Source organism: Lagopus leucura, unplaced genomic scaffold (assembly GCF_019238085.1).
Source record: "Lagopus leucura isolate 7727_CA_CO unplaced genomic scaffold, USGS_WTPT01 Super-Scaffold_100034, whole genome shotgun sequence".
In the NCBI taxonomy this organism is placed as follows: domain Eukaryota; kingdom Metazoa; phylum Chordata; class Aves; order Galliformes; family Phasianidae; genus Lagopus; species Lagopus leucura.
In genome coordinates this window covers 2,979,571-3,004,311 of record NW_024962283.1, presented here as the reverse complement: position 1 = coordinate 3,004,311, position 24,741 = coordinate 2,979,571, and the positions used below count along the sequence as shown (strand labels likewise).

The window sequence follows — 24,741 nt, the reverse complement described above, 5'->3', positions numbered from 1 at the left end:
AGACAAACAGCCCTGTTCAACCCTTCTGCTTCCATTCTCTTTCTTTAGTCTTCTCTCCCGTTCTCTGCTCCTATTCAACCATTAACTTATACCTTTTCCTCCCCTTTATTTCAGCAGCCTTTTTCCCTCCCTTTTTCTTGCTGTCTCCCTTTTGTTCCCCCTCCTTCTACCATTCTTTCCCCCCTTAACTCCTCCCTCTCGCACTTCAACACATCTGTTTTTAATCAGAGGCATCAATTGGAAACAATAACCCTTTTTTATTCTAAAAACCTGAATGTTAAATATTTGAGCAAAGCAAAACAGTTCTACAAATCTGACACTGTGCCTGGAACAAAGACATTTTGTTCACCTTATTTTATCAAAGAGGTTCAAACCCCTTCATGGTATGCTGCTCAAAAACGCTGCCCTTTTTAAACTGAAAACACATTCCAAGAGGGGTCTGTATGACCATTACTCCTAAACAAAAAAACAAACATAACAAATTTGGATATTAAAAGGTTCCCGGCCATCAACCTGCTAATAACTAAAGCAGCACAAAAAGCACTGAACCCAAACACAGAAAACGGAGTTTGCCATAAAAGTTTTTTCCTTCGCAGATCCGAATAGCTCATCAAAAACGCATTTCAGTCGCACAGAGAGGGGCAAATGGAAGTTCGATTAAACACCAGAAAGCCAACCTACCTAAAAAGAGGATGGAAAGTGCAGACATTCCGTCTCCGTGTGAGAAAGGGACTTTTCCTCCCTTCTGCCTTCTCTCTCCCAGGAACGGCAGGCAGACCTGCACAGGATTCAAAAGAACGCCTCTGGAATGCGCCGAGAGTAATTGCATCCATGTGCCAGAGAAATAACCAACTTCACTCTTTCTTCCCTTCTGATATTCATCTCCTTTTCCATATTCTGTCCAGATACAGCGAGAGCTCACAGGTCTGTAGCTGCTAATTCAGGGCCTGGAGTTTCTGGAAGAGAAGGGACAGAGCAGCAAGGAGTTCACATCGACAGCAGCACGGAGTGATTTTGCACGTCTGAAAAGGAAAGGAGAGAAGCGGGGGGAAAACACTGCACTCAATGTTCACCACATGGCTGCCTCCCAGAAGAGCCCCTCCCTGCCATCAGCTGGGATTAATAGTGAAGACCAGTCATGTGGGTGAGGTAGAGCTAACTTCTAGCAGTAACATACAGAGATTTACCTCGGGAGGAGATGCAAGGATTTTACGAGCGTTGGAGAGGTTAAGTTTGGAGGCAGAGAAATCCAGCGTGGAAAAAGAACCAGATTCATCCCTTAGCGGCTCTCAGGAAAAGCACAAATGCTCTTCGCAGCTACAGACACATTCACATGAACACATTCAATATATGCAATGTGTATGTAGTGGGATAAGCTCCAGAATTAAAGCTTTGGACTTACTAAAGGCTTGCTTCTTATCTAGTTTTTTTGTTCTGTTTTGTTTTTCCTTTTTGAGTAGATCTGAGTCTCTACGAAGAAAAACCCCAAGATTTGATCAAACCATGCATGTCTAAGAAATACTAGCTCAGCTTTACCAGGTTTTCTGCTGTGAAGACAAAACAGTTTCCATAAGAGGAATCCAATCTAATAGGGAGCAGAGCTCACAGACAGTCCTGTCCACCTTTGAGCCGAAACAAACAGAACTGAACTTTTTAATGCTTCACTAAAATGCTTTTAAATCTCACTGCTTCCAGCAAGGCCATGGGAATGGTGTTGTTTTACACACACGCCTGCTCTGATCTGTTGTACTTCACACGCACAGGGCATGCTCACACTTTTACCTGTGTACCCCAGGGTACATCTCCAGTGCAGATAAACCAAGACCTTGCATCTTCCCCACACGGATAGGAACAGAAGGGTAATGTTGGCCACTGGGAAGCCCACAGGAGCTGTGAAAACAACCAAGAAGCTGATTGAGTGTTCAGATAACTGCTCTGTGCCAATCTCTTACCGCAGCTATACAGACACTGGGGCTATAAGAAGCTCTATAGGACTTAATTACCTTAGCTCCTTATTAATGTATGAGCTTTGCAAGCATTCACTGGAAGATGGAACACACTGCTACCCCAAACAATGTAGGGCCTGAGATACAGGTAGATGCATTTGAAAGAAGTAACATGGATGGAAATTTTCTTTCTATATCATGTTTTAAGCAGTTTCCTTTACCCCTCCTTGCTTCACAGATAGAAATAAAACCATGACTCCTCTCCACAACATCTATTCTCTGTAGCAGTGAGAAAATTGATGGACAGTGTTTGGCTAATACAGCCTGACAGCACAGGTGAATGGAACAGTTCCTACAGAGCATCACATACCATAGCTGGGAGCTGGGTACCCTCTTAACTTCTCCCCACACACTTGATCAAAGAGGCTGCTTGCTTTCAAATGGTTGAGTGGATCTGAGGGAATATCATCAATTTTCAGTGTAGGACATAAATCAATGGAAAAAAAGTGCATTGAATGCTTTCCCACCCCCTCCAGAAGAGAAGCAGCACTGTGCCTGTCTCACTGCATTACAAGTCTGACAGAAGATGTCCCAAGCAATGCTGTAAATACCCAGCATGCTGCTTTGCTTTCATAGAATAAATGCATCAGAAACAAAGAGAGAGATGTGGTGTCACCCAGTGCCAGCTGCCCATCCTCCACAGAAACACAGAGCTGGGATAGCTGGGAGGTGACTGCAGAACAGGGAAGGAGCCTGAGAATCAGAAGAGACCACGCATGTAGAGTCTCCTCCATCATCTCAAACAAGCCATTCCTCAGCCTGCTCCCATGCTGCAGCCCTTCTAGTAAGCTCCTCGAGAGGAAACCACACTTTGGGGTTCAGTGGGGATTCTCCCTTTGGCATTTATACCTGTAATGGCAAGGGGATGTTCCTCCAGTGTCACCCAGTAAGGGCTGGGGAAGGCACATGCTAGGACAAACATGCCGCTAACAGAGCACATCCTCTCTCAAGACCTCCACTGAATATTTGGGGCTTATGTAGGTCTTATCAACAATACACTTTTTTTTTTTAATCCCCAGAAGGCGCTAATTCTTCCAGCAGGCTCATAAATTATTTCTCCTCCTCTCATACAACACCAGCACAGCATGGAAAAGGTATATCATACATTTCTCAGCAGGGGAAGAGCAGAGTAGATGAACTGTTGCTGTCATAAATGCTAAGAAAAATTAAGGTTTGGATTAAAATAGCTGACACCTGTAGAAACCCTCACGGGCCACACATCAGCTTCTCCTGTTCCTCTGTTCTTTCCACATCAACATCGGCCTCCTCCACATTGCTTTAAGTCCCATAAGAAAAATGCACTCCTAAACCCATACATCCCAAGAACCTGCTCAGCCCTTCTTAGCTCATTCCTACACCTTAGCTAGCAGAAAGCTTGTAGACAGCTCCTTTCTAAACCTAAACATACATCTTTCTTGCACATTCAGGCAAAGAAAAAGCAAACAATGCAGCTCTATTATCACCTTTCTTTTTTATGTTTTCCTCCAGTAGCATTAGTTCATGGCAATTGAAAGCCAGCCCTCTTATATCTATTCTTTTTGTCTGCCCTCCAAGATTCTGGGTAGAAAGTTACTCCATTCAGATGAAGTTAGTGAAGCAGCTTTTTGATGCAGGCAGTAGAAGGACAGGTGCCACCTACAAGGACAATCAACAGAACATGGTGAGACTGCTGAGCAAAGCTCTGCTAGGTTCAGCCTTTGGCAAAACATCCTTTGACAAAGCAAGACATGAAAATAAGTCAGCCTCTTTATGGGAAAGCTCAGAGCAGACAAGAAGAAATACTAGGGCAGAAAATAAAACCCTCCATACAGCTTTCACAAGTCTGCTGTTGGAGAGGTTACTTTGCACCACATCAGTGCTTAAACATTTACTTACAAACCAGTTGTTTGAAAGTCTCTCCTCTCCCATGCAGGCTTCAATAATTGATCATAAGAGCACCATTAGTCATTTAATATTAGTCAAAAGTCTCACTTCAACAAGCCTTAGCACTCGCTGTCAGTAAGTGCATCTTCAATAGGGAAACAAACAACTAGAAAGCTTCTTGAAGCTCTACTTAGACTTAAAGCATCTCAGGCCACACAGCTTAGTTCCCAAGCATTTATCCTGTAAGAACACACCCTCACTATGAAGTAGAAGAGCATGCCACACATATGTGACTAAATTAAAAAACAAATAACTAATGCTGGGTATTATTCCATTTTCCCAGAAAGCTCTGTGCAATGCAATGAAAAGCACAGCAAAGACAGCAGAGCAGCAAAGTCTGAGGCTGCAGCAAGTGAGTATCTAAGTAGTAAGATACTCATTTTTAATTAGGATTTGTAAAGGGCTTTTTTTAATTATTATTTTGTTTTTAGAGTAAATAAATTTCTTCTGGAGCAGGGATGTGGTTTGGGCATGTGAAGTGAGTGTCAAATAAATACAGTGTAAGAAAGAAAAGACATTAGAGGAGGATTGAGGTTGAATCCCCCAAAAGCAGTTAGCAGTGGGATAAGGTTTTTGGGCTCCAAAAGGAAACAGGAAGATTTGTTCCAAACCAGAGAAGGCGAGGAAATGTCTTATTTGTAGAAATCTCTCTCTCATTTATTAATCTCATTACTTGTAACCATGACATGTGTAAAACCGATCTGCTGGCTGCTGCTGATCACCTAACTCAATTTACAAGTGGACAAAGATTTGTGATGTGCAGCAGCTGCTTGCAGGACTGCAGGAAACAAATCTGAAAACGTCACCCAACTGCTTAATAGGTGTCCTAATCCCCATGCTGTTACAGCGACCTGTCACAGCAGGGGCAACAAGTTTGGAATTAAAATCATCAGTGGAGATTTGTGGGTTTGCTGTCTAAAAACATTTGTTTTCTGCTAGGTCAGGGTTAAAACGTCCTGCGAAGTGAAGATGAGAGGGGGGTAATGTGGTTTTGAATGGCAGCCAGCTTGCTGCAAGCGAGGGGCCAGGCAGAAGCCCTCTGTCCCTGGGGCTTTTGGTTTAGTTCTTGCTAATACAGAGTTTGCTTGCAATATGTGGAATGTTAAAAGCCTATTTATTCAAGAATAACCAACGGGAAGCAATAAACTGGAGTTGTGTTCTATTGGTATTAAGTGGCTGGATTTGAACACCCACAGTATCGGAATCTGCTCTTTTCTCTGAGAGTCAACAAGCTGTTACTTTGCTAACTATCTGAAAATGGTCTTTCTGAGATGCTTAGAAATGATTTCATACCATAAGATGAAGGCTGCTGTTTGTAGGTTGTGTGTGTTTTGGTTTGGCATGATGTGTTTCTTCCTTCTCATGTTTGCAATTGTTGCACTTGAGTTGTGTTTTCCTTTTCATCAGTCAAATCTTCTAAATGTGATGTTTAGAATGACAGAATAATTTCATTAGGTATCCAGTGTTGCAGGAAACATTTACAAAGCCATAAGGATAAATCCATTTTTTACCAATTCCAAATGGAACATACAGTTCTACAGAGTCAAGATTAGGAGATCCCAAGAATAATATGAATGCTGAAGCCTGCATGCTTCTATTGAAATTGCTCAGTATTTAGTTCTAATGACTGTGTGCTGTGGTCTTGATGTCTTACTGGGTTGAGCAGCATTTTTGCCTCTCGGTTGGAACAGCTTGAATGCATTGCTGAAATATTCTCTTTGTTGTTATTCTGCTCTTGTATCAATATAGTGCAGTGTACAACTGTTCTGACAGGCTCAAATGTGTGGAGTCAGTTATAAGGAAACAAAAAATCTAGGATGGTTTCAGGGCAGTCTGCATGCCTTATGGTCACTGTAGTTGGCATCAAATTGCTGTGCTGTGCCTATGGTGAGAGTACCACCAGGTATTTTTCTTCTGATTACATGTATGCGTTGTACCCACTGATAAATTGAACTTTGGTCTGTTGAAAAATGACTGTTTCAGTTTAAAAGTGCTGGCTTAGTGCATTCTTAATGGGTTTGGGTTGCTGCCCTGTGTCCATATGCTCTGAAAATGCTGAAGCCTGTGAAGCTGCCCAAGCACACTTACATGTGCAAACTTGTTGTACGCTCATGCATATGTGAGGTGCATAATTGCTCAGCTTTTCTCTTGCAGTTTGCTCGAGGCAAATGTCCTGTGAGGTTATGTTTAAATAATGCCATCTAAGATAATCATTTAATGTATATTACTAATTTAATGTGAGCTGTAAGGAGCGAAGGTTCCAAGACCTGTTCTTTCAGCTCCTATTAAGATGCTAGTGTGGTCACTGATGTTCTGATGCTGTCTCTGCAAAGGCTAAAAGACACTTGGAAAGGCTTACTGCTCAACTGGAAACCTTTTCTGACAGTCTCAGTGGCACAAATCAAACTCGAGACCTAGATCTTGGCAATTAGAGTGAGTCACTGCATCACCTAAGACTGCATGGGCAATATTCAGATGGGAGACTTCCAATAAATTGGCATGACATAAAAGGACACAGCTTTACCTGATGTACTGATCAAATTATAGCCGTGCCTGGGAACACAGGGAATGCAGGGGTCAGCAATGAGAGGGATGGGCAACAGCTGTATTATTGAATTCAGACAGCAGCTCTTTACCTGTGGACTAAATGAGTGGCGTTCCTTGGTGTCCTTGGGGTTGGTGCTTTGAAATTCATGTTGGTGATCTGGATGATAGGACAAAATGTACCATCAGTAAGTTGACAGATTGAAATGTATGGTTGCTGTTAAGAGAACAGTGATGGGCTGAAGCAATGGAGCCTCCAAAGCATAGACAGAGGCCAATTTTGTGTGTTCTTTCTTCCTTGATTTTGACCACATTTCTGCCAGTAATGATGGTGCTATTTCTTTCCTTTGCTGTTTGTTTCTTTATGATGACTTCTGTTCTGTAAACTATTGTGTTGCAGTCCTTGCTTCCTTTTAGTTTTAGTGAAAGGAAAGCAGGTGGACAAGACAGTTTTCCTCAAGCTTCTTGAGAGCTGAATTACAATAGCCCAGCATCTCTAAGGAAAAAAACTTCAGGTCCCTGTAGTAAGGACAGACGCATAACAATTTCCTTCCTGTGCACACAGAAATATTCATGAAGTTGTTGAGATTGCTAGGCTGGAGCGAGAGCACAACATCAATAAGTAAAGAGCATCAGTATCTTACGACATTAGTGAGGAAAGAATGACATCTTTACTTCCATTTCCTTCTATTTTAGAACATTCAGGTTATAATATTCAGCTCAAAATGACACTTGAAGCAAGTTTCTGAAGATGTGACTAAAAAATCTACTTTATGTTCTACTAGAGGAATCCATTAAGCTCAGTGGGGAATGTACAGATGTGCAAGACTTCCCCAAGCATCTCCACTGGGCATTTAGGTGTCTGAGATAGCTGGATGATGAATTTGAGTGCTTGACTTCGGGCTGGAGATGGCCTGGAGGAATGTCAGGTTCCCCAGTAAGTGTATATAGGCAAGCAAGGGAGCTGCTGGATCTCAGTATTCTGTCAGGGCTGGTAACTGTAGGCAACCTACAGGCTATTACTTGAGTCTTAGTCTGAACGCATCACCTCCAAGGCAGATCCTTTTTATTTGGAGCTATCTGCATACCTTATATGCTGTCCAACAGTAGGTCATTACCTCTCTAATACAGTATTATGTAGTTCCCATTGAAATAGGTGTAAAGGTTTGCCAGTTCTTCCATGCTGTACCCCCTACTAGGATGGAGACCTTGATCTTGGAGAATGTGGGGAGAAAAATCCAAGTGTTTCGACATTCCATTTCTTACAGAAATACTTTCAAATCTAAGGCTCACCAACATCCATGCTAATGCTGAATACACCCAACAGACTCTGGCAAATTCTTGTAACTTCTTAATGATTGTTTCATTCCTAATTGCAGCACAGAGTTGTGGAAGTGCTGATAGATTGCATAGGAGGAGGATGTTTGCTGGGTTAAGACACAGCTCAGGCTGGGAAAAGCTACAATGCATAATCCCATAACCTCTGGAACAAAACTGCACAGCTGAGATTCTCCCCTTTCCTACACATGTGGGGGCTGTTACATTTCTGAGGAGCTGGAGGTTCCCCAACTGCTGACTTGTGGCATCTCTTCTGTCCCTTGAGGTGATCAGATCTCTATCATTTTTATCACGCTTGGTCCATTCCTGCGGAGGAAAAATCTCATTCAGATATCATTAGCTCTAGCTTCAGACAGACAATCTGAGAGGCAGCAATCCTCAATTACAGACAGCGTGCACCTCCTCTATTAAACATTGCCACTGAAAAGCAATGCTCAGCCCAAGTACATGTTGCTGTTCTGGTGCATCAGCGGGCTGGTGAAAGAGGAGGGGCTTGGCAGACACAAACTCCTGTTCTGAATGACTTTACCTGGAGGTAATCTCTTCCGCCAGGCTGAGTCTGACATTAAAAATGGAAGAAGCCAGGGACATTTTCCACCCAAAGCTCAATGGAAAGTGGCAGGTGTCAGATTTTTGCAAATTTCTCTCTAACTCACAGGCTTCTGCTGACAGGGACTTGAAGGCTCCAACCTGGAAAAGCTCCAAACTGTATTTCTGCAACAAACTTAAAATACAAAATATTTTTAAAAGATGGAGGTGAGGGAGTGGGAAGGACAACAAGGTTAAAGGTAGAAATGGAAATTAGAAGCGATGTGGGGGAAAATCTCATTGGTGTGCTGTTAGCTGAGGATGCTCACTTGCATGCTGGTTCAGTCATTTAGAACACTGTGCCTTTGCCAGGAACATTGAACACGGAACAGGATTTTCCTTTTCTTGTCATTCAAGATGTGGAGGAAACTGTTCACTGGTTCATTCCTTTTACTGTCCCTTCTTAGGTTAGCACCTGCACCTTCTTCTGTGTTACATTCAGATGCCCTCTGTATCCTGTATGCAGGTTAATTCTCAGCATCTTGCATCACTGTAGTGGTTGACCATCAAGTCAGGAATAGATGCTACAGGAAAGTAGATCTCAACTTTTGGTGAGTCATTTCCTGGATCTGACAGACACAGGATAAATCTGTCCTGAGTGGCACTTGTGTGTTTTGTCATGGCAGTACATTTCATGGAATTAACCAACCCTGCAGCCTGACTTGGGTAGGACACAGCCTTCAATGAAGCAAGCAATGAAGATACAACCTTTCAACCACTTACTGTGTGTCAGCTGCATAGCGGTCTTTGTTCCTCCTCTTAGGCTGCTGTGACTACAAGTGATGCAACTAGGTTTAGATTGTAATTGGAGACACTGGGGAAAAGCTTGGGAACCTCTGCTTTCAGAGAGCTTTGAAGTACTGTGGAAATTGGCACCTAGGAAGTGGTGCTGTTCCCTCCCCACATCCCACTACAGCTTTCTTAGACAAAGGAAAGCAAACCATTGAATCTCTGAGCTTGAGACATGCAAATGGAATCGCTGCTCCCTGGGTAGGAAGAGGATTGAGTATTCATTGCTTGGAGGAAACCACTTTGCATAATAACCAGCTCAGTTTGCAAACAGAGGAATGAATCCGTGTACAATATCTTAGGAAGCTTTTGCTTGTTTGTATCTGGACAGGAACTAGATAGAGACAACTTTCAGATTTGAGCTTTGGATTACTGCAACAGAAGAAGGTTTGAAGTGAGTTATTCTGGTTCAATTAGGCTGTGTGACCTGCTACACCTTTTTGCTTTCAGTTTGTATTGGCTGAATACCAAAGCTTGAAATACCTCATGAAATACCTTTTCTGCTTCAGCTTCTAATTAGGACTACTTATGCAGGTGGAGTTTCTTAGTGTGATATATTCTTAGCTGAGGACTAGAGTTTCAGTTCAATGACCAACAGCCATGTTAGAAGCACAAGCAAGCTGCTAAAAGCCTGTTCAAAGTTGAATTTGAGGTTATTTTTTCTCTTACAGTAATATTCATAGAATCATAGAAAGGCTTGGGTTGGAAGGGACCTCAAGGACCATCAAGCTTCAGCCCCCCTGTTCACTGATGTCCCTTTGTCATTTTACTCATTCTAGGTATTCTGAGAGTTTAAAGTAAAAAAAATCTTTTAAAAAAAATATGGAATAAGCAAGGGAAATACTTTGACTTCTGGAATAAAGACTTGTGATGTATTTCTATCCCTGTATCCCTCACATCTTGTTGATGGACAGGAATTCAGTAATTGATGCTTAAGGATCCAATGAAACATTCAGGCTTCAGTAAATATTGCCTCCTTTTGAAGGAAGACTGAGCAGATCTTTTGAAGGCATCTATATCATCACCTTCCTTTTCTAGCTGGAAACTGAACGTGGGGGTGTTCAGTTACTGGAATTACTAGGCAACACTGCTGTTCTGAAAACACAGGAGGGTTGAGGTTTAGGTTATTGCATCTCCTGTGTTGCAGTGCTTGGATTTTTAACTTATAATTACTTCCTCTGTCTTTGGAAACCTGAGGACAGGAAGTTTGTTAGAGGAGGGGCAGGAATGAGTTCTTTCTGTTGGAGCAATAGTTTTGGTTGCTTTCGTTGCAAATGTTTTAGTGAACTTCTAAGCGAGCTGTCACGATGTGTTACTGTGAGAATTAAGGAGAATCTCCATAAACAGGTTGTAAAGGGACAGCAATGTGAACCACGCTGTTGCTTTGACTGCATTACAAACAAATGGTTTTAATAGCCTCCTCCAAAGAGGACAGCTGCTGAGAGCTGAAGGCAGCCAAAGCTTCAGGTGAAGAGCTACTCAGGAATCTTGTCCTGGTTGTGAAACACAAGAATATTCTCCCTGCCTTGTGGAAGATAAAATCTGAAGACAGAACAACTGAGTTTGGTCAGGGTAGAAGCCCAGCAAATGGAGTTTTCAGTGTGATGCTGGTTGGTAGTGAGGTGTAATGGTAGAGCTCAGGAACCAGGCAAGCACGGTTGGATCTTCTCCTTTACACCACCTTAGCTTTTTTGCAAGGAGTAACTTAAAGACTCCTTGAGCCACAGGCTGTAGCTGAGAAATGACAAATTGTAAACAGTCTGAGGCTTTAATGTGGTCAGTGTATGCTTAGCTATGCTCCCAACTACACGCTGAGATAAGGTGACCTATCAGCATCCTGTATGAAGTATGTCTGTGCATGGTGGTGACTGAAGTCCTTGAAACTCTTCCTGGTTTTGTGCTTATGCCTGTGCTTAGACTCACACAATGTATGTAACAATGCACAGATTACCACGTCTGGGAGTTTTCTGTTGATGGTAAGTTGTCCTTTAACCCTGGTGTATGTAAAAGGTTGAGCATTATATGTTCCTTCAGCATGGAGCTCTGAATTATTTATGACTGACCTTCAAAAGTAGAGGAAAAAAAGGAAAAAAACAACAAAAAACAAAAACCAACACAACTGGGTAATGGCAATGCTCTCAAATGTAAATATTGTTTTGTAAGTACACTGTGTGTCTGTTTGGAACTGAAGACAAAATATGTCTGGAAGATAACACAAAAAGCTCTTTGGAGCCTACACTGTGGAAGCTGTGCCTGCTGTCTGAGCTGGGAGATGCTGGGTGGTCTGGCTGTTACTGGCTGGGGAAGCAAGTTCCAGCCCTTGCAGAGCAGGCAGATGGAGCTTTTCTCTTATGCTGCATCCCATCATTCATACTGAGGCAAAAGAACAATGAGATCACTTGCTGAGAAGTTCATCTCTGGGCAAACCAGATGCTCCATTGCTGATGTTGCTGGGGTTATGTAAAAGGGGATATTTCTGGTTTAACAGATGCACAGAACAAGCCATCTCCTAAACTAGCTGCTTTACTGAGTAACTGTGCAGTTATCAATCTTTAGCTTTGTTCTTGTGGACATTCAGAAGGAAAGAAGTGTTGCATCAACTGTTAACGTGGGTGAGTTCCATGTTATGTGGCTGTGGGACAGAGTAGGTGGACAAAGGCTGCAGAAAAGCTGGCATATTTGCTAGCACCTGATCTAAAGTGACGTGACAGCATTGGGATGCGAGCTGAAGGTAGGATTTGAACCTCAACAATTGGTTTCCATGATGCTTGCTCAGCTCTTTGGGCTGCCATGCTCCTCACAAGGCTGTGTGGGCCTTTTGTGAGCTGTCTCCTGACACCTGAGTGCAGAAGGTCTGCATTTGCTATCAACCATGTCCAGGAGCCTGTTAATGTATTTCAAGCAGTTGTGTCAGTTGTTACAGATAAAGAGCCAGATGTTTCCAGCATGTTGTGGATTTTTTGGAGTTGAACTGCAAGAAGGAAAAAAAAAAAAGAGTTGTTTCATAAATAATTCAGAGCCCTTGCTCTGTTAAGATTAGTGCTTGTAACTGGGCAGATGCCCATCCACATTGCTGTATTTCCTGGAGCTTCACCGTGTTGAAACCTTGGTGACTGTGGTGTGGTGTTAATTTCTCTCCAGCAGCACAGCATTGTCCTACAAGCAAATGGAAGAGCAAATTGCAAGAACAATGAGGATGCATTCTGTAACCAAACATCTGTTTTCTAAGCAAGCTGGATTTCTAGAGTGAGAGACATAAGAGTTGAAGCAGCTTCCTCTTCTAGAACTTATTTGCTGAACAGATCATGAATTTGAGGATTGCAGTTGAAGATGTTTGTCTCAGTAATAGCTTGCTTTTGCCATGAGTGTATAAGTGGGTGCCCCATAAGGAAGAATAATGAAATCCATAACAATTCTCAGGATTACACCCAGGAAAGAAGGGAATCTTAAAGATGCTACAAGCTTCCTGTAAATTTTCTTTCCTTCATTCATCAAGATGCTTGTGATTGCTGGTAGTTAGGAATGCAGCCTGTTCCTACTCTGTGTTTTGTACAGTGAAGTAGAAAATGTCTCCTCGTTTCAGATTCTCCTCTGTCACATTGATTACAGTGATCTTAGAGAAGGATGGGATGATCTTTAGCAGCAGAAACCCACGATTTCTTGCAGATTCTGTGCTCTGCAGGAAATGCTAAAAATTGGTCATCCTGATGGTGAATTTCCAACACAGCTGGACCTTGAGCTGAATTACATCCAACTACAGCTCCTTAAATTTCTTAATTTAAAGAGGTGTTAGAAGCTGATATTAGGAATAGATAAAGCACTGATGGTCAGTCGATAGCATGTGCTAAGCTAGATTGTTCTTGACAAGGATCTTTCCTTCTGTTCTCAGTGGGCTGTTTATCACTGCTATATCCAGCACTCAGCCATTCCAGTCAAATTTCTTTACCTAAGGAAAGATTAAAGCTCTGCATGATTGCATGCTTAAGACAATTTCTTGTTCTGACTGATGTGGAAGTAAACCAGGGTTGGTGTTAAGGAATGCCCTCTTTTGTGCCTTCTGTGTCTTGGTGAAATCATCTACAAAGCAGGTGCTGCTTGCACCCCATTCTCAGGCAAGTGAGGTAAAATCAAGCACTGATTTGTATTTATTTTTAGCATTTTTTATTTCAGCTGTGTGTTACCTAAGAGTTTTGAAGGTGTCAGTCGATTTTAAGGTGATTCTAGACTGAATTCTGGGGCTGCTGAAAGAGTGTAACATGGGACGTCTCCATCTATTTGACTTCATTTCTACAGGGGAAGATTAATGGGTCTTGCAGCATAACTTGATGTGCTGCTTCATTCTGTGGCCTACATAGAGAATGAAGGTATCAGAGTTTGATCCCCAGCTAGAGAACTTGTAGTGGATGCAATTTTTGCCTTCTAAATATGCCTATAGTATGCAGTTTGTGGGTATTGCCATTTTTAGGGGTGTTTATTAACCTGGTAATGTGAGAAAGGGGGAAAAAATGGCATAGCTTTTTGCTGAGGACAAGCACAGCTGTATCAATGAATTAAACAGAAACACAACATTTCTCAGCAATTGCTGGGCACAGCATTTTCAAGGGATGTCAGCAGTGCATATGGTAAGCAAGTATGTTCATCAGTCTGAGGTGAAATAGGAAAATTCAGAGTACCTTGAAATGAAAATGGAACAAGGGACCTATAAATGGAAAACAGTCTATTCTAGTCATTAAATATTGAGGCATATGTCAAAACAGATGAAACTGATGAGAGAATGCTTCTGTTGATGCTATTGTTATGAAAATTAGGAGTGGAGTGAAGATGCACAGCAAAATGAAAGCTTGGGGGTATGTCAGACATAGGTTTATTGCAATTACTGTCCAGAGACATTCAGATTAAAATTACCCTGATGCAGGACTGCACGTCTCTCTATCCTGTCCCTTAGATACACAGGGGGTAGTTGAATATCATGTGTTACAGCAGCGTTGGAAGGCTTCATTCAGAACTGTGCACACTGACATGAGATCCTCTACAAACACAGAACGTCCCTGATTGTCACTTCTTCCTCTCTGTTGGGCTAAAGGAAAACTTGGCAATGCTTTTCTGGAAAATGTGTTAGCAAACCACGCAGTCAAATCTCAGGTTCCTTCCTTGGGCTATTAGTTATGAGACAGAGCCTGGAAATTCATCATTTCCTTTATTTGTTTAGTAACGATGCCACCGTGTGGGATCGCTGGGTAGCAAGGAGGGTTGCTGTGCAATGGTGGCTTGCATTGCATTCCACTTCCCAATGGTGGTGGGAGGCCTTCAGAAGAAAGCCTTTCCTGTGCTATCCTCATGTCCCTAAAAAAGAAAAGAAGTAAACCCCAGAAAGTCATTTGGTGTGAAGAGGAATCGCTGTGCCTTTCTTTCCCTTAGTGAAGATGTGGTGTGTTCCCAAAGGACGGGGAGTGGCTGGGGGAATACTTTGGCCTGCAGCATCAGCACTGTAATTGTGATGTGCTGTGATAGCTGGTGACAGTGATGGGCAGAAGAAAGCAAATCTGTTAATAGGGCAGAGGGAAGCTGTGTGGATTTCTTAAGTTCTCAGTTGAATATCACATCTTCCTTCCTGCGAGGATGAGGTGTTGCTCAGTTTTTTTCTGAGAATGAAATATTAGAAAAATGCTCTAATTTCATAAAATGACTATCTGTAAGTTTTATTTTATTGAATCCACATTTGCCATATATATATGCATTTTGCTTGCTGGCAGAATGCTTTACCGTTTGATCTCAAGCCCCTGGTCTCAGTGTTTCTATGCGTAATAGCTTTAAATTTGGGGGATCACAGCCATGAAAAGAACCATGTATATTATTGTGGTTATTTTCAAAGGGATGTGATTGGAAAAGGGGTTTTAGCCAACAAACTTGGGTCAACAAAGGGCCACTTGGGAACATGAGCGTGCATATGACTTGTTTGGTCACTCATACTCAGCTCCTAAACTGGAGCAGATGGATGTCTTCAGCCACTAGGCTGCTGTACAGCAGCTGACACACATCGAATTGTTGCTCTCCAGCCACTGGGTAACACATCCTCAACTCTCCAAAGCCTCCTTGGTACAGAGAAGCATCATACTGTGAGTCCAGTAACAGACACTTCACATCTCTACCTGTATTCCTTATCTATCTTTGGTTTGTTAGGATGAGCCTCTTGTGTGCTGGGAACGTGGTATATGTGCAGAACGTTTGTAAGCTTAATCTATATGGTCCTCCTGCAGAAAGTCAGTAGCAATCTGTAACTTCTATGTGTGCTGTGTTCTTATTGCAAAAGACACTAACCAAAAGAGTTCATGGCACAAGAAGTTTTAATCTAGACATGATGCCATTTATTTTCTTGGTAACTGTATTTTTCTCACTGTTTGACTGTAGAACAGCCTGGTTCTAAATAGGAAAATACACCCTGAAATGTTGCTGCGTTTTTGTTAGCTAAATTCTTACAGAATCTTGCAAAGCATCCCTTTAAATTATAGGGTTGGGAGGGAACAAATGTCTGCTCGTTATTTCATGCTGCCACTGAAATACCAGATTTCTGTCACAAGAAACAAGTGTGTGTAAAATGAGCTTGTGGGTTGCCTGCAAACCAGAAGCATCCCTTCTGTTTTCATTTCACAATAAGTATTCCTGGGGGAGACTGCCAGCAGTTCTTACATGTTAACAGTGATTATCTTGATATGTAGAACAAGCACTGCATGACTGGGATTTGGGTCCATCAGAAAACAGACTTAGCATACAAACTACAAATGCTATGGGGATGGGTAAGTATGAAGTGGAATAGAATGAAGGAGGTAGCTGGCTGGGAGGTGGTTTGTTGTGATTTGAAGCTGGAGCTCTGCTCAAATCTGGTTCATAGCTATGATTGGAAGGCACACTTGCCTGTTTTACTTTCATTCTCAGCTCAATGCCCCAGGAAGCAAACACCATTTTGGTTTAGCAGATGGAAAGATGAAAGATGTTTCAGCAGAGCTCAGAGCCTGAACAAGTACAGGACATCCAGTCTGTCTTATCCAGCTGTCTATCTTCTAGATTTGCAGCTGTATGAACTTGCTGAATACAAGCATCAGTGAATAAATGTGGTGAGGCAGTGGCACAGGTTGCTCAATCCCCAGAGTTGGGCTGGAGGGGGCTCTGAGCACCTGATGGAGCTGTGGGTGTCCCTGTTTGTTGCAAGGGCATTGGACCAGGTGGCATTTTAGGCTTGCTTTCGACCCAAACGATTCTACATAATTTTCAGAGGAGCCTGAACTGCCTGCCAGCTCCTAACCTGCTGTGTTGCAATCTCACCAGACCCCAAGGCCTGTCCTGTGTCCCAGCAGATGGAGCCCTTGCTATACAGGACAAATAGAGTTGAACAAGGGCATTTGTTTATGAAGGTAGTCTAGACAGTGTCAGGTTAAACATTAACCAAATGCTTTGCACAGAAATGGATGTGTGCCTGCACAATGGTGTGAGCCCATACTTAAAGCATCGTGCTGTTGTGTCTTAATTGGTATGCTGCCCATTTCCCTTCTCTGTTCTGTTGCCTTTTGCATTTAGTCCTTAATTCTGACTTAATGCTTCCCAGTTAGTGGAGTCCTGCTGACATCCCTAGAGAGCAGATGCTTTACAGTAATCAGTGTTCTCAGTAGCAATCAGCCTGCCTTTCAAGGGGCTGGCAATTCAGAATTTACACTGAAAATGTTGACTGAACATATCAGACTGCAACATCTGAAATAAAGAAGCTGAAGGCTTGTTTTGAAATGGGGTGGCTTGTAGGGTTAGCATGAGAAAAAACCTATCTCAGCAAGCCAGGATGTGTGAGGAAACTTACTTTCCAGGCTGGAAAATGATGGACACAAACAAGATGAACTAGAATGCTTGTTTGGTCTGGAGTGAGGCTTGAGTGAGGAGAGATCCATCATTGCTTTGTAATCCTCCTTTTCTCAGCAAGCTTTTCTTGGTCAAGAGGAAGACACAGGGAATGAGGCCCAACATCACCAGGTCTGAAAGCACAGGAGGTATTTGGAGATGTGCTGATAAGTTTGGACTGTTCCATCACCTAAAAACAGCCCCAAAATTCTTGATAGAAGCACCTCAAACCTGTTGTGCACATTGGCAGCCGCCTCTGAGTGCAGTGTGGCTCTGCCACCATACAGCTGAGGATCAGCAAAGCCAGGGTAGGTGATACAGCCTACCTGTGTGGTAAGCCTGCATTGTGGTGGTGATCTCTACCTCAGTATGCTTTTATATTAAGACCTTGGCATGCTAAGGAGAGCACTTCCCCCAAGAGCCTTTTGTTTGCAGTGCTCCTCTTGCCTCCTGATTTGAAAAGTGTCGTGGCACTGTGTAACAAAACTCATGCTTTTTCCTAGTCTGTCAGCAAGCTTAAATATTGGGCATGGATTTACTGAAGGGGGCTCGAAGGGCTTGAAGCCTCTGACAGAAAACTATCAGGGTAATGTATACTCTCACTTCATAGCAGTTCTTCCTCCCCTGTTCTCAGCTTTGGGGCTGTCTGCTACTGCCTGCTATCAAATGAGAAATGTAGCCCCTGGGAGCACGCTGGATGTGGTCGTGTAATAAAGCCAAGCAAGCAAAGGCTGCGGCAGGAACATAAGTCAAGGGAAAAGATAATGATTCTTCTACAATTTGATATGAAGCCTGCAGCTATAAATAGAACGGTCTGGAATAAAATCTTCATATGAAAGTCCATAATTTGCTGTAGTACTAAAAATAATTTTGGTTGTTCCTGTCTGGCAGTCCTGCTGCTGTCGTAACCCCTTGGCAGACAGATTGTGAGCCGCTGGCCTTGGCTGCAACATCTGATCCCTCAAGGCTCAAAATTTGCTGTTTTTCTTATACCTACTGGAGACTGGCTTGAGGACTTGTCTACTTTTCAGTTCTAGGAGATGCATTATGCATATTCCTATCAATTCTGAGCATAGTTAGCCAGAAGACTGCTCAGTATCCCACAGGAACAAATGCTGCAAGAAGAATGAAATACAAATACAAGAATTCTGAGTGACCAACTCAGTTCTGTACATCTCTATAGGCAGCTCACGCTTGGTTTTTTCATTGCACTTAACCTTAGAGAACAGACTTAAAGCAACAACAAACACAAACAAGAAAACAACACAGTGAACGTGACCCAAATGTATAAAAATATTAATGGAGTTTCATAAATTAAGCAGAAGGTACCTAGTGAAGTAATTTTAATTAAGTAGAGAGTAAAAAAACCAAAAGTTGCTGGGATGTCTTCTGTGGCTTATCTCTTCTGTTTTTGCTGAATGGATTTGTTGCACTGCAGTGGAATATTGGCAAATGACGCTGCATCTTTTTCCTCCCCTAGGATATTTGCTGATAGATCTTGCACAGAGCGATTGCTATGAATATTTTACTTTGCTGTTCAACAGGCTAAAATGTGCTACCTCAGGAAACTATGAAATATTAATGCTTTCTATTCAGCAAACGATGAGTGAATAATCCAGGTCTTGGATCAGACATGTTTCAGATGATCTGGATCTAGATTCCTAATGCAGTGGGCTTTGTTTGGCTAATATGGGAATAATGAATTTGCATGCAATTTTCTCCTATGGTGAAGTTGAAAATTCAAACTGTGTTGTCCTGGAGCCTGATGGGAACGGGCTGCCAGATTCCTCCAGCTTACACAGCAGGCAGAATGCTTCCTTCTCCCTTCTACCAGCCAATGCAGCTGGTGTTTTTAAGACAACTCAAAGTAGATTGGAGCATCGGGAAAGCTGATGGATCACTTCCATTTGCTTCCCCCAAAATGCTCCCTCTGTGCAGGCAGGAGGGCCTCCTGTAAGATGAGGGTGAAGGATGCTCAGGGCCTCCAGGCTGAACAGTGCAAATCTCCAGACTTGTGCCGAATTGACCTTCTGGTAACTGGGTATCTTTGGTATTTGGAGTTATGACTTGGGCAATAAAAATAGACACCAAAGTCAACACACGCAGAAAGCCATCGCTCCTTAGATATTTTAAGGTGCAAACATTTTAAATCTGCAGGTATGTGTTTGGACAGTCGTGTTTAAATAAATCCGCACAGCACGGGCCACAGGATTTGACTGAAAATATTACAATGAGTTGATTCAGGGATCCCACTGAGAGATGGGAGCAGCTGTGACTTTGTTGCTGCATTCCTCCAATTTCATTGTGGAATTCTGGACTTCTTCACACGGTGCAGAGGTTGGCATGGTTTGTACAGATGTCAGAAACCCCAGGATTGAAGGAGAGATGCTAAAGCTTCAGACACCTGATGGTTCTTGTCTAAATGTGTCTGAGAAGTTAAGGCACAAGGGATTTTTTGAACATGGTGTGTTGGGCTTTGGCATCTCCAATTAAACCAGGGACAGTCAGTAGTGTTCAGTGTACCCAAGGTCAGGTTTATTCTGGTTACTTTCATCCCTGAAAGACTAGCAAAGTTTCTGCTTCAAAGGCAGATGCTCTCCCCATATGCTCCATGCCATTTCTTTTCCAGCATCAGATTGGAAGTTTTCTTATTAGAGGATTTTGAAGAAGAGCTGTTTTACAGTTTGGCAGGAATGATGCCCTTGCTATACTGGTGATTTTACACTGGCTTTGTTGTTCTCTTTGCTTGCTGCTTCAAAGATTTTGAAAAATGTTGTATATGGTAGAAAGAGAAAATTGAAGAACTGAATTTGAGCAGTGCTTCTTTATGGGGTTTTTACTTGGTAGGGAATGAACAGTGTGAATATTCTAAATGACCAATAAAATGGGTTCAAAATTGCTTTTTCCTGAATTTCAGCCTGTGGGGCTGAGAGTTGTATTCCTTTTACATCCATTATTAAACACCCCATCCTTGAAAGAAGCCTGGAGGCCACAGCTTTTCCTCATGAGCTTTACTCTCTGGTATGCATTATTGCTGTCTATTGCTTCTCTGTCTGTCTCTAATGTAATCTACGTGCACTTGTCTTGGCCTTGATGGCAATGGCCATTTGGAGGGGGGCAGTGGAAGGAGTATGCTGAAGGTGCAGTAAGACTTGTGCTTGGCTTCTAGCCTTTCAAATGGAAGTCTCCAGTCATGGCTTCTGCTTCTCTAGCAAAGATTTGCTCCTTGGTCCATGCTCTTACACTCTACTCTTGGCTGAGGGTCGGTAAATAAACCATTTTGTCATTTCAAAGAGGACTTGATCGTCATAATATCTTGTTCACTCCTGTTAGGTCAGCGCTGGAATGGTTGATTGAGCACCTGGGTGCAGCTGCCCTGGGGGCACAGGCAAATTGTTTGCACCTGTGCTCCCCAGGTGGCCAGAACGAGTGGACCCAGAATGCAGCCCTTCTGAGCTCATATAATGGCCAGCCACTGAAGGGAGAGCAGCCCTTGGACCTTGGCTGCTTTCTGAAATGGAGTGCTGCATGGCAGATAAAGCCCTTCACCAGTTGGGTGAGTTTGCCTTTTTCTTTCCATGTGTAACTGTTGGTCTACCTGTGAATTCTTTGCCTGGGATTGCTAACGATCTGTCAGAAGCAATTTTGCTTTCTGTGAGCAGAACAACTCTCCTTATCAAACTGTTATGGATTGCAGAAGGAATAAATAGCTGTGAAGCCCTTTGTTCTGTGGTTCTGCTAGAACTCCACCAGATACAGCCTACAGAGTCTTTGTGCTGCATGCAAGACTTAGATAATGGGATTCTTTCCTCAGGAAAGAAATCTTGAAGCTGGCATATGCTTTGCTGCTCGGTCTGTTTTGCCCAATTCTATTATTAGGGTTTTGGAGGCTATAGCTTTTTCTTTGTTTTGTTTCATGTTGCTCATCTGTGTGTTCTCATTCCTTTTGTAAGTGGGTATTCTGAGGGAAAAATGACTTAAGTGTGGTTCACAATGGTTCACTGTGGAAATGTAGATCCTATGGTTGAGCACTTCTACTCCAGGGAGTATTGAACTGGAAGCTGATGGAAGAGAAATAATTGTAGTGTATGTACTTAATCTTGTCTGACTTCTGTTGCTTAAGGAGTGGCGAGTTGTGGTGTAAGTGGCTTGTAGACCAAGAAATTCTAGAAATAGTTCTAGAGGTAATGGAAGCCTCGTGCTTCAAGTCTTCTGCTGTCCATCTGTGCTTTCTCTTCTTCAGCACTCCCAGGTACTGAGATGCCTTTTAGCTTTGGAGTTTTCTGTTGCCTTTGTTTGAAATGTTTGTTCACGTGGAGCAGGGGAGATCGTGAGAAGAAATGAGATGAAAACCCAGGATGTGCTTCTGTATTGAGGCAGCATATCTCAGAAAAATAACCTATTTCCTGTGCCATGGCATGGGAATGTGATGCCTATGTGGGTTCTTCTAAGTGTTTTGTTTCTCCTTTGTGAAGCTGCACTTCTTCTGTAACTTATCAATATCCCTGTAAGTCTGTGAGGTCAAACAGTGTTCTCTGAAGCACTGGATTAGCTTTGTGCTGACTGTAACCTTGCAGATGGGAGGTAAAATGGCAGAGCTGCCTATAGTGGCGCAAATTCTTTCCCCTCTGAAGGAAACAGAATATGACTTTGTACCTGAAAACTGTATAACTAGTGTAGGGAGTGTGTTTTTAGTGCTGTTAACTTATTTACCTTCAGAAGTCACCGTCAGTCCTGTGGAAAACCCTGTGTAACTTTGCCATCCTCAATGTATTTTAAGCCGTGCATTGACAGCTCTGTTTGCAAGGATGCTTTTCTGAGACATGGGGTGATGTGTGGAGTAGCAGTAGGCTTCTGGAAGGAGTGAGCATTGCTTTTTATAAATGAGCACTCAAAACAAGGGACTAAGATAGCCTTAACATAACAAAATTGCTTGAGTAATGGCTGTATCTGAATAGCAGCTGTATTTTGGCTTCTGAGAACAGAATCCTTCAAATCCAGGTAGGCCAACCCCAAACAGTGATTATAATGTTAAGTTTGCAAAATGTCTGGATGCTTCCTTGCAGATTAAGCACTGCTGGCTTTGTGCTGTCAGCCTGCAGAACTGCCTGGTTGGAGGGAACTGGGGAACTGTGCCTTCCACAGGCTTGTTTTGTTGCTGAAGAGCATTGATTTTGGGTTCTGTGTTTGCTTGTGCACAGCTGATAGGGAGTTATAGACAAAGTTTCCTTGCTTTAATGGTCCAGGGATGGCTGTGTTTGGATCACTGGTACTTCATAGAACCATACAATGTACAGAGTTGCAAGGGATCAGCCAGGATTGAGTCCAACTTCAGTAAATAATATCCCACTATTACAGTGGTTACATGTAAAATATTCCCTGTGTAGGGAGTGACCCCACATGTGACAGTAACCGAGGCTGCAATTTTCTGGAGTCTAAAATAGAATCAGAATGAGGGTAGAGCTTTACCACTGGAGTATGATTCCATTTAATTAACATATTTAATATAAAAGGTCAAGAAAATACTTCCCATTTGGACACTGTATGGGAATGCAAGTAGATGGGGTTATGTAGCAGGCTGGATTTGAAGACCAAGGAGGTGTAGTCAAGCTGTTCTTTGAGCAAAACTTTATTTTTGTTCTAGAAAAGTGGTTAAAGTTGTTGGGAGGTGGCTGTGTAACTTGGTAGCCAGCTGCTATCTTGTATATAAGTTTTGTACAACCCAACAATCAGAATCAGTAATCAGAAGTGATGTGCCATAGCATGTCATAACGCTGCTACTCTACATCAGATCAGATCATATAAGCTGTATCCTCTAGATGAGAAGAGGGGTTTTATACTGGGCATGGGGAAAAACTGTCCCTTCTGCTTGAAGGAACTAAGAGAACTGTTTTACACTTCTGCTGTACATCTGCTGCTGTGTACATGAGCCAAGAAGTCTGGCTGTGCAGCGTGGGGTGTGCTGCTCTCTGCTTGGATTGTCTGCTATCCAAGATAACCTGGGTTATCTGTACTGCAGTGTAGGCAAACTTCTGGTCCCTGGCTGCAGCTTTGGCTGCTGCTCTACTCATTTGTACCAGGTAAAATAGTTCCCAAGAACACTGCTTGCCATCTGGCTGCAGTCTGCCCACATCATGCAAAATGGGATTGCTGACAGCTGTGTGCTCTCAGGTGTTAAAGAGCAAACACTGGGGTTTGCCAATGGTTGATTTAAAATGGTGGTAGGAAGGTGGGGGTTTGCTTTGAGAGCAAATGGTGTGGGAGCTCAGAGCTCTGAACTGGGTTACGAGTTGAGGAGTTCACTGGGTTGATGTTGTGGGTTTTGATAATCTGTGGTCTTTCATGTGCTGGAAGCTGCACATCAATTCTCTGGCCATAGTCTATTTGCATTATGGTTCTAAGGGAATATTTGCTACTCTTATCCTTTTTTTTCCTCTTTGATTATGGTGGGCTATGTTGACCTACTAAAAACAGTTCACTGGCTTTCTCTGATGCAGATCAAACAAGTCAGTCTGTCCCTGGAGACTTGTCAGGATAGGACAGAGCATTTCTGATGGAACTGGAGCTCGTGTATTGGGTGCTGTAGTGGACTGTGGTGAAAAGATGCAGACATGTGAGAGTTTCAGGCTGCACCATAGATTTTGACTTGATTGCAGTTGATGAGAACTTTGGTGTCCAAATCCCTGGGGCATGTTTTTATGGAAGGGAAATTTGGTCTGTAGTCATCGAATTAAAATGATGTGCAAAAGCAAAGAAATGTGATTGGAAAAGAGAATTGTATATCCGTGCTGTGAGTGTTATTTCTTGTGATGGATGAGTGATACCTCTAATCAGAGGTGATCCTATGCTAGAACGAGCTGATTACCCATTAACCTGGTCTAGATCAGTATCTGTGTCTTGTGTATGTCAGGTATGTAATCCTTGCACTCTAACCTTTCAGATTCTGGAAACAAATACTTACTCTCCCAAAGAACTGTAGGTATGCTGCAGGTGATTGGGAAACATGCATGAAATCTGAGCACCTCTAAATCCACCTGTGAGTGGAGGAAGTATAAACATTCAGGTCCCTTTGTAGTATGATTCAAACCAGGTAACAATGAGGGATTAAACTTGTTTAGACACCCTCATGGCACAACAAACCTTTGTTATGCTGATGCCAGGTTTTCTTTGCAGTTTCCCCATCTGCAGCTGTTTAGCTGTTCTGTTTGTGAGGGGGATGCTGCTGGCTTTGCAGCCTCTTTATCGTCGTGCCTTTAAATCTCTTTAAGATCGTGTTGCAAAATCCCACCTGATCTGGGAGAGGAGCAGCGCCGAGCATGGATCGGAAAGCAGAGGGGAACGAAGATCCCTTCAGAGAGGCATTCCTGCTTCCTACCCTGCAGCCAGAGGAGGGTTAACGAGGCACACCGCTCCTGTGCGAGCAGCGTATACTTGGCAGCGAGAGATGGGCTACAGCACGAGGGGAGGCACGGAGCAGCTCCCGGCTCTGCCGGCTGCCTGTCACTGACCTCACACCTCCACAGCGAAGGGTCCCCTCCTCCCCAGCCCCCATCCTGCCCTTCCGTGGGGATCGTCTGCTCACACGGACGCGTCGGGCTCCAGCACTGCGAGGCTGCCGGCTGATGAATGGGCGCCCTCTGAGCAGAGCCAGGTAAGAGCCGTGCTCCTG

At 43.0% G+C, this 24,741-nt stretch overlaps 1 protein-coding gene and 1 long non-coding RNA gene across 2 annotated transcripts in view; both read right to left on the bottom strand.

Annotated features, from left to right (window-relative positions):
* Nucleotides 1–1,808, bottom strand: part of LOC122186173 (CXADR like membrane protein) — a 40,298-nt gene extending 38,490 nt beyond the window's left edge. The window contains exons 1-2 of the mRNA XM_042882627.1: nucleotides 1,783–1,808; nucleotides 682–956 (exon numbers count right to left, since the gene is read on the bottom strand). Coding sequence (XP_042738561.1) covers nucleotides 682–829 — 148 coding nt within the window. The 5' untranslated portion in view covers nucleotides 830–956; nucleotides 1,783–1,808. The remainder of the gene's footprint in view (nucleotides 1–681; nucleotides 957–1,782) is intronic.
* A 17-nt stretch (nucleotides 1,809–1,825) lies between these two features.
* LOC122186172 lies at nucleotides 1,826–3,507 on the bottom strand. The gene is made up of 3 exons (XR_006181075.1): nucleotides 3,470–3,507; nucleotides 2,317–2,400; nucleotides 1,826–1,890 (listed from the first exon to the last, which is right to left on the bottom strand). It is a non-coding gene; the product is annotated as an uncharacterized LOC122186172 (long non-coding RNA).
* Between the last annotated feature and the right edge of the window lie 21,234 nt (nucleotides 3,508–24,741).